At 38.1% G+C, this 18,075-nt stretch overlaps 1 protein-coding gene across 13 annotated transcripts in view; it reads right to left on the reverse strand.

The window, feature by feature from the left end:
• The window catches only part of LOC120423960 (peripheral plasma membrane protein CASK), a 539,239-nt gene that overhangs the window by 325,006 nt on the left and 196,158 nt on the right, over positions 1 to 18,075 (reverse strand). The window contains exon 11 of one of the 13 annotated variants that reach the window (XM_052709518.1): positions 7,458 to 7,525. The exons of the other annotated variants lie outside the window; for them this stretch is intronic. Coding sequence (XP_052565478.1) covers positions 7,458 to 7,525 — 68 coding nt within the window. The remainder of the gene's footprint in view (positions 1 to 7,457; positions 7,526 to 18,075) is intronic. 13 annotated transcript variants of the gene reach the window in all.

Below are 18,075 nucleotides of genomic sequence, written 5' to 3' on the forward strand. Positions count from 1 at the left end.
TTTGACCAAGTTATGCATTTTTTAATCATTACTGATTTTTTCAAAATATCGAAATATTGGTCTCAAAAAATTTTCAACTTCATTTTTCGAGGTAAAATCAAATTTTCAATCAAAAAGAACGTGAAATTTTGATAAAATGCACCGTTTTCAAGTTAAGGCCAGTTTTAGGTAACTTTTTTGAAAATAGTAGCACTTTTTCATTTTTTTTAATTTGTGCACATGTTTGCCCACTAAAAAAATATGTTTGAAAAGCTGAGAAAATTTTCTATATTTTGATTTTTTGAACTTTGTTGATACGACCCTTAGTTGCTGAGATATTGCCATGCAAAGGTTTTAAAACTGGAAAATTTATGTTTTCCAAGTCTCACCCATACAACCCACCATTTTCTAACGTCGATATCTCAGTAAGTAATGATTAACAATGTTAAAATATGAAACATTCGAGAAATTTTCCGATCTTTTCGAAAAAAAATATTTAAAAAAAATTAAACCAAGACTAACTTTTTAAAATTGCGTAATATTGAATGTTTGGCTTTGATTTACAAAATCTCCAAAAATCAATTTTTCAACCACTTTTTGATCTTTAAAAAGCAATGAAAAAAAGAACTCTTACAACATTAGAAAATTTGTGACATTGCCAATGTTTTTAAAAATGTCTTTTTTAGGGGTCAATTTTGGCTGTGAATTTTACTAATATTTCCTATATATTAAGTAAAAAGAAGTAGGAATACAGTAATTTTTCTAGTGTCCCAGAATATGCATTTACGCATTTTTTTACAATGTAAATGATAATGGTGCCATGTTATAGCAGAAAATGTGAAAAACAAGCAAAAAATGTAACGATAGGAGGTGGTAGAATAGGCCAAATACTACCAAAAACAAACATACACTAAACAAGATAAATGCAAATTAAAATACTAAAAATGAAACAAAAAAAATCATTCATTAGGACATATTGAGATGCATTGAATAGGGAGAATCAACATCTAAACTCTCAAGCACGAAAAATAGGGTGAATTTTCATTTAATATACCATATAATTTGATTAACTTTACATTTGAATTGCTGTTGAAATCGGTTCTTTTTTCCAAATCTGTAATATTAGTCGACACAAATCTGTACAAGATTGATCTTCAATTGTTTTTTTCATTCATGTTTATTTGCAGCATTAGTTCGATTACAATTGTAATTATTATTTACAGCGTGTAGAGTTATGAAGTAACGTTCAACTCTGATTAAATTCATTTATCAGAAGATACATTTAGGCAAGGTTTTGGGTTCAACAAAGAGCAGAACAAGTTCACAAAAAACTGCTACAGTTACTATTAAATTATTTTTATTTAAGACCAAAAAGGTCTTATGTACAGCATACAACCAATGTTTTATGAAACGGTTCGGTAATCTTATTCTAAATAAAAAAAAACTATTGAACTAACGAAAATATTGCTTTCAAATCTTCGAACTAATACAGTTTCAGAAGTTGCTTGGCCTCGATTCAAACTTGAAATTCCACCTCATTTGCCAATATGGGATGTCGCTCAAACCGTCATCAGTCAAGACAGTGGTAATTGCTTCACCAACAGCAGCCAACAACCACGAGTTGAGATATGCCCTTAAGTTAAGTTTGTCAATTTTCCCAACTGATGCACACCATCAACATTCCGTGAACGGTTACTTCCATCAAACTCTGGCCTGTTTCGTACTGTAAAGCGGTGTATTTTTGGACATTTCAGCATTTATTTTTTACCCATATATGATGTTTCTGATTTTTTGGTTGTTCTTCAGAGTGTAAAACTATTCAACAGAGGTAGAATATAATCAAAGTAACTTCAGCTTAACAAGAAAAAATTTCATCGTCCGGCACCTTCAAGCCCCAGCTTGAACCGTTCGAAAAGAACCGCGTGCCAGTCGGCGTCGAGCAGGTGTTGAACATACATCAATTTCAACCCCCTCGCACGCGAACTTTTCCGACTTTTCCGACATCGGCGGGCGAAACAGGTGGCAACACTTTATCTTGCAACTTTGCTTCCTCTCCTTCTTTCGGAGCTTCCGGTTGGCTGGGAAAGTGGAGCAGAACGCCCGATATGTGGGCGGTTTGTGTCAAGTTTGTTTGGTAAAGTTTCCAGGGAATCACTCTGACGATGAACTTGACGGCAGGAAAGGCATTTGCTTCCTTCAAACTGAGTTTTCATCTGAAGAAAGTTATTTGGTAACATTATTTACTTATTGTACTTATACATTCAATTTCTATCGAATTGATGCAAAACATTTCCAGATTTAAGCTCGAACCTGTCCTATTTAAGCTCGCTTATCTCAACCATTCCAATTGTCATACATTAAAAAACAGAGAAAATATGCATTATGATTTTAAAAAAACATCAACTTAATAAACACAGTTTAACACACTCCAAAAACCGATCCAAGTTGAACCAGCAAAAGTTGAAGATGATAAACGAGTCGCACTCACAAACATTGCCCAACACATCCACCCACTATTGATTCAAATGCAACCACCCACGACATTGTCTTCTCAACCCCCTGTGGGTAAAACAGAGCAGAAATAATAGAAAATCTGTTCAGAGGAGCGCAAAAAAAAAACAAGCAAAAATCTGCAGTTTTTTCCCTCCCCTACACCACCGTAAGAGTGCGGCTGACTTTGCTAATGCTAATGTGCAACAATAGCTGTGTGCCGGGGATAGATTCTCAAGACTGTCACAGTTTTCCCTTTTGGGTGGCGGAAAAGAGGAGGTCGTGAGTGCGGAGTAGGGTGTTTCGAATTTCCGTACATACTTATATATTCAATTGGTTTGCTTTATACTCCACAGCTTACTCTGACTCAAGACTCAAGTAAGCTCGTTTTTTTTATAAAAATAAAGAAAATGGGATTGGGCCACCCTAGTGTTTGGCTAGCCTGAATGCAGTTTTTTAGCTATAATTCCTGATGAAATTGAGCTTGACTCTGGTACCGTCATCAGGGGTGACATCCGGCCTGGGGGTGAGATTCGGTCATAAAAATTTCCGCATTTTTGTATGATCCAATCTCACCCCCCAGACCCAATGTCAGCCCTGATGACGGTAGTAAGTTTTTCGCTCATTTACAGTCTTCAGAAAAAAATCCATGCAAATAAGTTAAACACCTTAAAAATTAAATTTAGATTAACTTTAGGCAGGTTTACTAAAGTTAAAACTGTTCGAAAATTTTAAAACTAAACATTAAAAAATTAACGAAACTGCAGTAGGGGAGAGTGGGGAGACTTGATCCCCGGGGACACTTGATTGGCTTGGCCTGTATCTCGTCAGCATGTGGGTATAACAATTAGCTTTGTTCTAGAAAGTTGTGCGAAATTGACTAAAACTCATTGTAGAAAACAAAGAAAAAAATTAAAAAATGTTTCGATTGAGTTACACACATTTTTCTAAAAAGTGCTGCAAAAAACTTCCAAGAGATCTTTTTTCTTTGTTTTGATAAGTATAGAAAACACTCAAAAATTATTCTAAAAAATATTTTGTATGCATGAATTGTTTGATAAACATACCAACTCCAAAACCCTTACGCATTTGACGTTAAATTTATCGTCATACTTTTTTTAACAATCAATTGTTTAAAAAAGTGCGTTTAGGGAGACTTGATCCCTGCATTTATACAGTCACTGGAATCAGCCTCAAGATTAATTAATTGGGCTGGGTTTTCGTACATAGTTTCCTTTAGTATAGTTGTACATAACTTACTGCAGTTTGAACCATTTTTCAAAAGCTATGTAAACAAAAATTTCCAGCTTTTGTAAACATGCCTAATTTTGGTCTAGAAAATAATATTTTAAGTTTTTAAATATTTTACATACTAAACTTGTTATATTTTGAACACAAATGTACAGGTTTCATGTGAAATTGCTGTAACTTATAGAAAAGTTTGGATGAATGAGAAAAATTTTGCTTAAGATTTCTTCAAAATGTTGAAAGGGGGATCAAATTACCTCCAACATTTTGAAAATACCGATTTAAAATATTTTTTTAAAATGCTTGGCATGATTCGAAGAGTTTATCTGATGAAATACCCTTATCAGCCAAACATAGTTGAATGTTTAAGCTTTCAATTCATGCAAAAAGTTCATTGTTTTGTGCGAAATTGACAGAGTTATGTGCGATACAAAAAAAGGGGATCAAGTCTCCCCACTCTCCCCTACGTAATTTCCTACACAATAATACAGCATGATGACATTTGTGCGTACAACAGGGAATGTATAAAAAAGCAATACTTAAATAATTTTACATCAAACGTTGCGACTGAATCGTAATAAAAAAGGGTTTTGATTCTACCCCGACAATGTTCACAAAACATCACGAACATTACCCTGAAAGATGTTTTGTATGCATACTTTTTTCTCAAGAGCAATGGCAATCGCTAATTAAGAGTGACACTTTGTGACGTTTCGTGTCCTAATTAATTGCTGATTGTCGAGATTAATCTAGGTATGTCTCAAATAGGTTTCTGGTTCACACACATTCATTAACAAATCATTGAAATGATACTCCGAGCAATTCTTAAGAAAACACAATCTTAAGACCAGTAAAAACAGCAGAACTGCTGCGAAAAAAAAACTCAAAGAACTTTTACCATGAAACCATAAACGATTGCAATTTGGAGTGGTTAATTAACATTTTAGCAGATTATCTTTCGAGCGATTTTTAACGACCTTCACAAAAATGTCGTCCCGTTTTTACCAAGTAACATTTAATTACCACCACTCTATCTGATACCGTCACCCTTTTACCCCACCCAAAACCCCGAAAAGACATGCTAATGTTGTTCTGATCAAACGAGCCATAAATCTTTAATGCCTTCTATCTGAAAGCTCCTTCAGCGTCCTCGACTTTGTCAAAGTCGTCATCGTGGGAAGATCGTGCTCCTTACTTAGAGACAAACAAGCACAAAAATTCAATCCACCAAAAAAGAATGGAAAATCAATTCCCCTTCCTCACCCAAGTAGCAAACATTTTATGGGTTTTAAATGAACGTTAACTCGTGGTGGTGTGCAGCACGTCGTCGTATAAATTGTTTGCCACACCAACCCAAAGATTGCTCAACATGGTCCGGTACACCCCACCAAGATCATCAAGTTCAAAGAGGTTGATAGAAAGTACTCTTCTATTGAAAAGGACGTGCTAATTTTAAAGTGCTGTGTTGCATTAAAAAATTATAAAAAAAACAATTTCATTCATGGCTTGAAAATGGTTGTTCACAAAAAAATACAAACTTCCCTGAGGGCAACCCTCAGTTAGACAACTAAGCCGGCGCGAACAGACCCGCCGAAAGCCCCTCGGGGACGCATGGATAAGACCTAGTAAAATTCCTCACCATCCCGAGCCCAGGAAAACGGTGACAGCAAGATGACATAAAAAACCAACCCAGAGGTGTCGTACCTTCATTATCGAGGGTTTCGCGGTTAGAGAATTTTCCTCCAAGCACGTTTTCACCTTATCGTCTTGAGATTTGAGCATTTATCTTATTTTTCATACTCACAAATTTACATACACTTTTTAATTTAAAATTTGAATATGTCTCGACTAAAATATCCAATGAAGGCATAAAGAACATTGCAAAAAGTAGAAGTTTAATAAAAACAAAAATCATTGAATGATTCAGTCATTTATTTGCAAAAACAAACATAATCCTCCTATGTGAATGGTGGCTTCGTCGGTTCAAAAAAATTACCTGAATTCAAAATTCCATTAACTTCAATGCTCAAATTTGTATCAGTTAGTTATTTGTTTTCTGATGAACTATTCTTCGCTGCTAAGTCGTTATGCTACGCCATGCATTTTTAATTGTTGGTATCAAACCTTTTGCCTTTCTTACTAAAGAAAGGTACAGGGTTTGCTTTTGGCTCCGACTCCAAATCAAGCTTCGTTCTCAAATCGTTTCTCGAGAAATATTCATTCGAAAAATCTGCAAAAAATCAGGGACGATCGATTTTCGACGCCCAATCGTTTGACAATGACAGAATTGGTCTATCTCCAATATCCGAATTTTGGCGCTCAATTTACCGTGACGTCCGTGTGTGGTAAAAAAAGTGCGCAATTTTGTTGTAGGGGGTTTTTCAGAGCTCACATTATGGATTTAAGCTCTCTTAGGCGCATTTGAAAGGGGATGTGCTGAATCTGAACCAGTTTCATACCAAATTTAAATTTATCCATTTTTTAAGGGGACTCGGAGTATGTTTTCACCTGATCAGGCGATTTTCAAATAAAAATTCGGTCGAAAATTGAAATATTGAAATCGTTTATTTATCCAAAAAAATGCATTTTTCGAGCCCTACAACCTCCCAAATTATCATCTATGTCGGTAATGTGGTTCATGATTTACAACTTTTGGACTAATTCACAGTGAGGGGAAAAAACCCCTCAAAAAAAAAAAAAAAAAAAAAAACAAAACAAAACAAAACAAAACAAAACCAAAAAAAAACACGAAGGTGAAACATTGCATACAATGTGTAAAATCAAGCGACTTTCTTCACAAAGATGATTAGCAAACAATTTTACCATCGGACCTTTAAAAAAAGGACCAACAGGGACAGTTAAACTGTTTTACGAGCTGCCAGACTCGAAGGCGCGGAATACAATACAGAGAAAAATATGACAAAAGAGAGAGGAGTTGCGACCGTCAAACGCGTGGTAATTGTGTGATGACAAACCCTATCACCTTCAAAATGCAAGGTTTTTGTACGCATGTATGCTTTAGAAGAAAAGTCACTTTCAAATTCAAACTGTATACAATCGTTCCAGCAATTGCAACTGTCGCATCCAACTGCGATCTGCCAACTTTTGCAAACACAATTTAAAACAACTTCACTGCCACACATGTCCCCCATCGCACGTCTCACAGTAAACGTGCAGTCAAAACTTTTCCCACACCACTTGAACCAGATGCACCTGAAATTGGTCCGACCTGTGAGTGCGCCGGAACACCGGAAATGAACTGTGACCACCAGTCGGGTTTCCACACTCCGGAAAGGATAATATCGGGCCGCTTAGCTGAAATAAACCAACCCCGACGCCACCAGGGGTAAAAATTACATTTGCCTACCTTTGGGCGCACACCCGACAAGTTTCGTTTCACCGCTGGGACGGTTCCCAGACTTTGGCTGCGCGTAAGCGCAAAACAAACGAATTTTAATTGAATCATGCTGGTCACGGTTCCACGAAACTCCATCGCTGCAGAACTAGATTATGAAGGCACCGCCAACCCTTCCATCAGTCCGTCCGCATGAACTCAAAACGTTAATTCCATTCCCAAATAAATTCCGCGAACCGTGTCCATCCTGAACCATCAACAATTGCATTGCATCTGGGGAGCGGCCTTCGTCCCATTGGGGTTAATTATACGGCGGCGGCGACGTCGACGACGGTGACAGCACACGGCATTGCATACATTTTGGCGAAAGGGTGTGTAAATTTACCTGTTCGTGGAGGCACTTGATTTCGTTTTCCAGCTTCCAGCTGATGGACAACCGGTTGGCGGTCTTACCTGAAATGGAAAAGAAGAAAAGTCTCTCATTATTCACTGCGATTTTGGTGAGCAAACATTGCACGACGTTTATCAAAGCGAAACGAAGGTCTCTTTTTTTCAACTTCAGGGCCAATTTCAATAGCTGAGGTGACATTCATATAGTACGTCACGCTAAAATAGGACAAAATTGATTTGATTTGATATGATAACCAACAGGGCCACAAGGATGACCTATGTAGCGGTTGCCTAGAATTACAGTGGCTCAGACTTAAAGGGAACATCTTCAAATTACTGCCGTGTGAAGAGCCAAAAGGGGATGGTTGGAAGCGAACAAGCAAAATCACTCACGGTGTCCTCAGGGAGAGAGAATCTCCTTCCGACAGTAACCTCCAATAACTCCGAAAAAAAAGTCAGACAAAGCTGAAAAGCAGGGCTCGCACCCTGTTGGGGGCCTTAAAGGGCGCGGCAGACAGCTGGAAACTGACAGGGTTCAATAGATGTAGTAATTCGACAATCCTTAAGAATTGTATAATTAATAAACTATTTCCCCCTTGTGACGTAGTTCTGGTCTTCCACTATCCACATACAGTCTCCGCCATTACATCATACTGTCCACTGCCCTGATGCTTCCCCCCCAATCCCCGGCTTTGATTCTAACTACTAATAACAAGGGAAATCATAGATAATAAAAGGTCAATGCGGATGGAGAGCAAATCGAGCTGAGTATCCCCTCACAAAGACTGATAGTAAGTGTGAAAAAAACAATGAAAAATAGGAAGAAAGATAAGAAGAAAAATGAAAAGATAGTATGTCAATGCGGATGGTCACGCTAAAATAGGACAACATATACCCAAAATGCAGCAGGCTTGGCCGAATGGTTAACCGGTCCGCTTTGTAAGCGGCTGATCATAGGTTCGATCCCCATCTGCTCCAACCTTCCATCGAATGGGGAAGTAAAACGTCGGTCTCGGCCTTAGTTTTTGTTAGGCCGTTAAGTCATTCGGGAGTCGTCTCCCTACTATAAATACAAACAACACAACAAACCAAGCCTGCTCCGGTGGAATCGCTGGCGGCGGTTGGACTCGCAATACAAGGGTCGTCAGTTTGAAACTTGGGGTGGATGATTCCTTGGAGTAAAAAGAGGTTTGTATGGCCTCCCCATTCAAGCCTTTGGACTCCTAGCTTCGAGCAGAAACTTGCAATAGAGACCACAAAAGACCTAAATATACAGCAATTCCATTTCAAAAGAGTCTAAACCGAAAAAAAAGTTCTCCGATCGGGCTGAAAGTTTTTCTGGGGGTTCCTTGGCCAAAATAATTAGACCCGTATTTTTTTTTTGTTTGGCCATTAGGGCAACCTACATCGTGGTTCGAAAAATGGCAATTTTCGTCATTTTTCGCAAAAACCCCTTTTTAAAAACATCATATATCCGCGTCATTTCATCGGATTTTAGCTGTCTTAGACGTAAAAGAAAGGCTATTTAAAAAAATAGTAAGAAGTTTTAAAAATCTAGCATAACATTTGAAAAAGTCGTATGAGAACTTAAAATGGCGTTTTGACCGTGTATGGACCAAAATCGGATTTCGGATTCCTCGGAAAAATTATATATTTTTTGAAAAAAGTGGTTTTTGCGAAAAATGACGAAAATTGCCATTTTTCTAACCACCCTAGCACGATGTAGGTCACCCTAATGGCGAAACAAAAAAATACGGGTCTAATTATTTTGGCCAAGGAACCCCAGAAAAATTTTGAGCCCGACCGAAGAACTTTTTTTTCGATTTAGACTCTTTTCAAATGGAATTGCTGATTTTCACTTAAAATTAAATTTTCAATATGTCCACTTAATCTTCAAAATTAAAAGGATTTAAAAATAAATAAACGATATACTTTTTTCTCACAAGATTTTTCCACTTGTCTCAATAGTAGCAACATGTAGCGAAAAGAAGATTTTTTTTTCAGCACAAGTTGTCCATTAACCCAATGAAGTGTGCCGAGTTGGATAAATGCCGCACTCAAATGAACGCTGAAAAGTACATTTCATCAAATGTTAGCATATATTCTTCGGATCTTCAATTTTCACTAAGCGATTTCGCTAGGAATATTTCGCCCGAACTCCTTCAAGATTTGCATTCACAGATCTCTGCAATCTGCCGTGAAATCTATTGAAAGCTCATTTTTTCCATGTTCGCTTTTCCCCTCGGGGAAAAACCCGTCAAACACTAAACAAAGAAACGAACCGTTCTGCAGCAGGCCAGGCAAATCTTTGCTCTCAGTCAACAGATCGCACCAGCAGCAGCAAGCAGGGGGCGCTCGCGAGAATCGTTTCCTTTCTCAAAAAGCCCCCGTCCATGGCTGCAACTTGCAGTGTTGCTTTGCATAGGGGAGCTCATGGATGCCATCGCTGTCAAGACCGGATGCATTCATTCGTTCGTCAGAAAAGTAACAAAGATTCGATGCTTTGCTTGCTTGTAGACAAAGCTGGACACAGAAAGAAGGAATGGAATGCTGGAGAGGAATGGAAATCACTTAGAAGTTTTTTTCTTTAGCTTTCCTGAGAAAAAAAACTACACAAGAGTTCCAACGTAAAAAAGCAGTGCATATAGTTTTTTTTTGATAAATTTTACTAATTTCTATACTTTTTATATTGTTTCAACAACAATAAATGATCAAAAATTTCAAGGCATTAAAGTATTAGTTATCTTGATGGTTTAAATTCCCGACAAATGTAATACTTTATCCAGTCCAATCCAATTCGATACAACGAGCAAAACAACCGTTACAACGAGAGGGAAGTACAACCATTACACCCGACAAGATCTGAGCTTATCCAACATTTCGAACCATCCAGCAAAACTCATAAAGTACATCCAGCTATTTCCTAGATTTCCCTCCACGAACTTCCCCACAGACCGTTTCTGCAATCCGATCAATATCCCGATTGCAGCTCACGGTGTTCGCTTCTCAAAACTTCTTGGGAAACCCCGCCTCCTCTTCACGTTCAAACTTGACGTTTGGAGCTGCTCTGGGATTCGGGTCCATCGGTCCATCTACTTTCAATCTCCGCACTTTGTCCGACGCAAATGAATAACCCCCCGATGGTCATCAATCTGAAATGCATTTTGATTAAGTTCTGTGAGCATCGTTCGTTCAGCGGGACCATTAGAGGTGATTTTGAATGAAGCGAGGATTCCAAAGCCGAAAGGAAACCCCAAGAAGCTCCTGTTGATTCCAGATTTTCTGGTACTTTTTCATTCTCCAAATCAAATCACATTTTAATTCCTGAGTGCCGTCCAAAGCGTGACTAAAAAAATGACCACATGGTATCCAGAGGCAGCTCACATTCCAAAAAGGCATATCAGTGTCACCACCAAGCACCAAGTTCAACTTTTCAGCACTTATTGTTTTGGAGTTCAAACCTTACCTTGATAGCAACAACATTCAAACTAGGAACAAACATTTTAGGGAAACAAATCCAATTCAAACACGGTGTATTTTCCCTAGTATACTTTGGAATAATAAAAATGGCAAGTCTGATATTTGGCTCCACTAAAAAAGTGCTTTTTCCCGACATTTTGAGGAGTGATAAGCCTCGTTGGATAAATGAACGATTTTTGCTGATTTTTTTTTTTGCAACTTGTTGCATACATTGATTAGCACACGGAGAAAAAAGAGTTCCTAAAATCGTGAACAAGGAACCACGAACAAAGTGTTCAAATTTTATGGTACGTTTTTCAAAATCGTAATATGGGATTTGAACACTTTGTTTGAGGTTCCCATTTTCATGAACGCTTGTTCACGATTTTGGGAACTCTTTATTCTCCGTGCATCAAGTTGCAAATAAATACTGAACAGTAATTTTCAGTACTGTTCACTACTATCTGGTGTGGCCTTTTCGCCATTCAAAAATTGCAAGAAGTATAGGTAATTTTACTCCAGAATAGCAAAAAACACTTTTCTGGAACAAATTCTGAAAAGTTCTAACTTTTACCACTGAACAGTTGAACTTTTCAGCACCTGTTTAGAAAATGCAAACATTGTTTTGATTTAGCGGCGGATTAACATGATGCATGGACATTTGACTAACAATTCCATTCAAAGGGTGTTTTCCAGAATTGCAAAAAAAATTGTATGGAACTCGTTGCAAAACTTAATTTTTCATCACTCGTTGTATTTATCCAACTCGGTGAACCTCGCTGAATAAATCTAATCAGACCCTACACAGAAAAAAATAATTCGGTAAATTTACATCATTAATGATGTACCAAAAGTGCACGTCATTAATGATGCTAATTTACATGAACTTCATTGTAAATTTAAGTGCCATTCGACGTAATCATGCGGAACAAACTTTGCTTTGGAAACTTGTAAATTTCCGATGAAATCGATGTAATTTTACCAAAGTCGAAATTTTTTTTGCTCCGTTGAATTTAGAACATGATGTAAATTTCAAATGCTTTATAGCCTTGCATGGTTTGGAACGGTTTACTTTTGTTCTTATCGAATCAAGCAAAACCGATAACTGGGTCAATGTGAGTTTGTAAATAAAGAGTGTATTCTGCTCACTCATAATGTAAACATCCACTGATGTGAGCAGAATATACTTGTTGTTTACAAACTCACGTTGGCTCTTTGCCATTGTTTTGCTTGAAATGATGTATAAAAGTTTATCATTCCTAACTGCGTAAACAAATAAAGAAAATGAAATTTTATCAAATGCTAAATTCAACGGAGTAATTAAATTTTATTCTGATACTTGAACACTAGATTCGTGATTTTTAAGACTATTGATGTACTTTAAAACTGAAACTTACTCGTTAGAAGTCCACTTAGCCTGTGATCATGTGACCCGCCTCGTAAAGCATCTCGAAAGCCACAATGTTTACGCCAGAGGACCGGCAATCCCTTGCCATGGATTTTCGTCGACTGAATTGTAGATTGTCTGACATCGAAAGAGTGAATTCTAAAATAGAAAAGTCTAACATCAAAAACTTCACTTTTTAACTTCAGCCTAAATAACAACTCACATTTGTTAGAAATCAGGTCAAGTCAACGCAAGGCTTTCGGAGCTTAAGCTCACCGGAAGTTGCTTTTGCTTAAGGAAATCAGATGCAGATGTTATGGTCAGTTTGGTTTTTGGATTAGCTACGATGATAAGATGATCAAAACAAATCCATTATTTTGAGAAATGTAACTTACCATATTCTACAATAAGGTCAGCTCTGGGAAGAATTAGACTTGGCGTCGTCACCGCTGGCTGGTCAGTCTGGATCATACATCCCTCAGCGCCTGCATCGGAAGCCTTTCCTTGTGCATCATTAATCCGTTAGGAATAGAAGAGGGAGGAAGTTGCTGAAACGGAACACAGCAAAAAGTCAAATTGAATTTTTTAATAAAAAGCATGTGGGTACTTAGTGTTTATTGAAATGGGAGATGATCTCACTTACCATTACAAATCGAAGGAAATCACCGCCACATGATCTCCCACAAGCTTGGTCTGGAATCACTTCCGGCCTCTAAATCGTCGAGCCGGTCGAGATTCTCGACGAATCGTTCGGGTTCATGAGAACCGTCACCGGAAAGTTAACTCCTGCGTGCTTACTGCTTAAGCAACACCGTCCAACTGCGCTCTTCCAAAACCGCTGCTGGGCCATGTCCGTCCAGGATCATCAATCTTTCCAGGAAATTCGTAGATTGAGACTTAGGAAGATAATCCCGAGTTTTGCTTAAAAGAAAAATAAAGTGTAAAATTTTTATTTCACCTTGCAAACTTGCTCCATTATACGTACAGATACGTACCATTAAAATATTACTTTTAAATTTGCTGCTATGATGGTTCTTTGTTCCTTCCGGTCGGTCCCTCAGGGCCACTAATAGACGGTGGTCACTCGATTGCTCAAAATTTGAATAATAATTATTGAATCGTTCAAGCCGAAATTTTTTTAATCTTTTTTTATTAAGTTGAATCAAAAAACTTTGACGTTTCTCGCCAAATTCTAATCGACGTCGACATATATACAGCTGAATGTCGACTGTCGGAGTTCAGCGAGTTTAGGGAGCGTTCTTTCATTACGTAACGCAGTTAGGGGGTGTCGGCGTCTGTTACGAAATGTTACGAAAATGGGTGTAGGGGGGGGGGAGGGGGGGGTGTTATGAAAAATTATTTTACATAACGATAAATTTTCATATAAACACTCATAAAAAATTGCAAAAAGACCTTGTGGATCGTCCATCTGTTACGAGGGTAAGCGATTGCCAAAGCTCCATACAAAAAAGATTTTTAAATTAAAAATCATCACAAAATCAAGCAAAACAGTCTAAATAGGCTAATGTGATTTTGTAACGAAGTCGTTTAACTTGATCTTGTTAAATGTAAACATTCACTGATGTAAGCAAGGCCGTAAGATCAATGCCATTCCGCCCCTTTCAAATGGCTCTCCAGAATTTATCATAATCTATTTTTAGCAAAAAAAAAATCAAAACATATATTTAAAAAAAATGAGAAGCGATAATTAATTTGTTATTTGTTACACAATTTGAAATGCATTTCAGAAGTAGAAGACTGATTGTGCCAAAAGTTCGTCCCATCATAGCCCCTAAAAAACCAAATCAATCTTATTCAACCCCAAAAGAGCACTTATTGTCGTGTACCCACTTTTGGATATAACAGTCGTATTCTTTTTGTCGGAGTTTAAACTTATGAAAATTCTAGGTTAACATAATTGACCGTGTAAACTCCGACATTTCAACCGTTTCAGAGCCTTCAGAGTTGAGGTCTGTCAAACGAATTCCTCCCAAACCTTCCAAACAGTTGATTGCATTAAATTTAAGTTTAAAATCTGTTGCTCCTGCTAAAATAAATAAAAAATTCTGAGAAGAAGTTGGTAAAAGTCGTCAAGTGCTAACATACCAGCGATGAAGATCCGTATGTGGCCAGACCATGGAAAGATCATCCAAACGGCCACCCGCAATCCCAACCCGCAGCCAAAGTGTCGCAAACTGAGAACGTCCGCAAACCGGCATCAGATGGTCAGAATGGATCGGGTCAGAGTCGATGCTGCTAGCACTCCGGATACAACCTAAGGAATGCAATTTGAGGAGCCGGAATTTCCAAAGGATTTTATGTGTGGGCCCGCGAAAATAGACAAAAGTTGCCGGAAGAGTACAGTTCCAGCATATTTCCTTCTACGATATGGTAAGTGTCAGTAAAACTCATGCTAAAACCAGCAAAGTAATAGAACTAACTCTGGAACTACCTCCTTCTGATGAGTCCAAAGATCTTCCTAGTTCGGTTTTGGGATTAAATAATCAGATGATCTGTAATGTAAACAATAATTCTTTACAACAAATCTGTAGCAACATTTCAAAGGGGCGGTAAGGGCAATGTCGAACCGCCCCTTTCAAATGTTGCTCCAGAAATGCACATCATTTGAACGGAACATCGTCATTCAATCAAATTATGGTTTGTTCTTTACATTAAATGAATTCTGAATTCATATGCAAGCACAACTTATTACCCGGCATCTGATATCATGAACGATGATTTGAACACACTTTTTACACGTTGTTTACCTCACCACACTAAAATTTCACTTAAATATAAGCTCAAAACATCCGCTCCTCGCGCGCAACTCAATAATAATAATGATCTGTCATTGACAACAACAAGCATAATTGCAAAGATGAAATTTACGTGGCGGAATGAGATTTATTTTACATCGTTTCAAAATTACATGTTTTTTATACTTTCAAATCCGAGTGTTGTCAACAAACAATGACCATTTACATGAGATTTAAGGGTTACGTGCAATTTCAGTTCACATGAACACTCTTTAAATGAAATACAACGATTTACATTGGATTTCAAATTTACAACGAGCATGTTTACGTTTAAAACATGATTTCAGTGTCGTGTAAATTCACACTTTTTTTTCTGTGTAGCGCAGCCAACCTTTCGAAGAGATCCTCGTTGAAAAAAAGTACGAAACATGCTGAAAAAATCGTCTTTTTGCAACTTGTTGCATAAACTAATATTTCGCAACTGTTGCGGGCAGTACCACCGTAAGCCCTCCGGAACTTCCAGAACTTTCCTCTTTTCTAACTAGTCAAAAGCCCATTAGCAGCCAATTTCGGCAGAGGCCGAGGAAAAGCTCATTTACGGCTAAAAGTTGGCCCTTGCCGGTACTGCTGCTGCCACTCAGTGGTCGAGATTTCTCTCGAGAACGGGCATCAAGCTATCATCATCAACAGACTCACCGCCCTAATACTCGGCACTCGGTGAACCTCTGGACAGACAGGTCCCTGCTGGTCCAAAACTGTCCGAGAGTTGTGTGTTTGTGATTTATTATGCATAATATTTGATTATTAATGTAACCGAACTCAAAATGGGAAAAATTTCTTGATAAAAATTGCAGACCATGAAGGTTTATTTTCCAGGACAAGGATAAGGTAACAAAATTGTGGGCCAGCCAAAAGTTGTTCTGGGAAACAGATACTGCCTAGAAGCAGCATTCAGCTGGAGCAGGAGCTGCTGGACAAACTTTTGGCAACAAAGGATATAAACTTACAATTTTTTTTTTTCGCTTACGAGCAAACTTAATTCCGGTATCTGTTGGTACTCGTAATTCCCGGTGGACATGCTGTCAATCCGTTGCGAGGGCAACGTCACAACGGTACGATCTGCGTTGATGTGCACTTGAGGTCTTGCGGTAGTTTGGACAATTTCCAAAAGAAAGAAAAAGCATTACGTGCTAGTTTTCCGTACAGCTTTTTGCAAGTTAAACATGGTAAGTTTTTAGTCAACATTAGTTTAAAAAGTTGAAAAAAGTAGCGACAATTTGTAATCGTTTGATAATCATATAATCGTGTTTATGTATAAATAGAAACTGAACAGCTACAATTAAGGAGCGGCCGTGGCTTACTGGTCACGGTGTTCGCTTTGTAAGCGAATGGTCCTGGGTTCGATTCCCATCTGCTCCCAACGAGAAAGTATAGGACATATAAATCTTGAAACTTTGAACATGAACGAAAAATCAAAGTCACTCGAGTCGTCGGGGTTCGATCCCCCGTCCTTTGGATTGGTAAGCAAAAATGCTAACCACAATGCCTTCGCGACTTGGTGAGCTATGACTGGAATTAGGAATACTGTTACTATCAACTATATACGCGCTGGGTCCTTGTCCATTTGACAAGGGTTCGGATGTTCTAAATAACGTTTGAATCCGATTGGTCCAAACGTTCTTCAGGGCGGGGCTTGTCGATAAGGCTGAAGTACCTCGCGCTCGGCTAGCCAGCGTAGAAATGGGTCACCGAAGCTCGGCAGAGCTAACACCTTCCAAATGCCTATGCGAGTTATTTTCATGTATAGAATGTAGATCTGAAAAAAAATACATGGAAACAACTCAATTTGTAAGAAGCGACCGCGTGGTCCCGTTTGGTTGGTTGCACACACACACACAAATTGAAACTGAACAGCTACAATGGAGTAACCGATTCGAGTGGTAGAAATGACAGTTCTTCCATAAGGAATGCATTGTAGAAAAAAGCAAAAACAGCTCGAATCGAAACGCTCCATTGACTCTCTAATCAGCCCTTTTTGAAGACCCAAAATTGTCAAATCATTAAATGTCACAGTCGCTTTGTATAAGAGGAATCAAACGCAGCATAGTTTAAGCATACTGCGCCTTAGTCCTCACAACTATCAGGCTGTTGAAGTTTAGAGCGGATTGTAGAAAATATGATTTTGACATTTACGGTCAAATAGCTTTTCTATAACAATGGGCTACACTTTTATGCGTTTGATATTACACAATGTTTAATGAAATACGGTTAAATTTATTTTACACCCAGACTTTAACATACTACATCTTTTTGCCACCCTACAACATAACACACTTAATTGACCTAAACATATACGACCACAAACGTCGCGATTGACAAGTAATTGTCGATGCTTTTGACAACTTTCAAAGGCCTCATTTCGTGCGTATGCAACCATACACACACACACATTTCGAACAGCAAACGACAAACAGAACAAACCCATTACTGGCTATAGCGTGCATATCATTATGTTGCAAATTAATTGGCAGTGTTGCCAGTAATGCATCGATGGTGACGACGATGAACCTTTTCCAAGTCGCATTAAAATCTACGACAAATGCAACCTCAAAGATCAATTTTACATGTTTGGAATTCCCCCGTTTCGTCATACAAATTTATAATTTTAGCTCATTGCTCACCATCGGCTCGTTACCCATCGTTGGCCACAACAAACGGCCAGAATAAAAATGACACCCAAAGCGTGATGTTGGTGCCGATTTTAATTGAGGCATCAAATTTCCGCGAATCCCGTTTTGTACAGTCTGAAAATATCAACAAATTAAATGCGAATTCATTTCCACAATGGCACGCTCGTTTGGGACCCGCTCGATTTTGTGGCTTCGAACATTTTGTCGGTTATTCGTTTGGTATCAAATATTGAAGGTGGTGTGGCATCAAATAAATACGAGCCAATTCATAGAACTGTTCTGCCCCACAAGCATATCTATGCAAAAGTGTGCAGTGCGGGG

The sequence above is a fragment of the Culex pipiens genome, chromosome 1 (assembly GCF_016801865.2).
Source record: "Culex pipiens pallens isolate TS chromosome 1, TS_CPP_V2, whole genome shotgun sequence".
Taxonomy (NCBI): domain Eukaryota; kingdom Metazoa; phylum Arthropoda; class Insecta; order Diptera; family Culicidae; genus Culex; species Culex pipiens.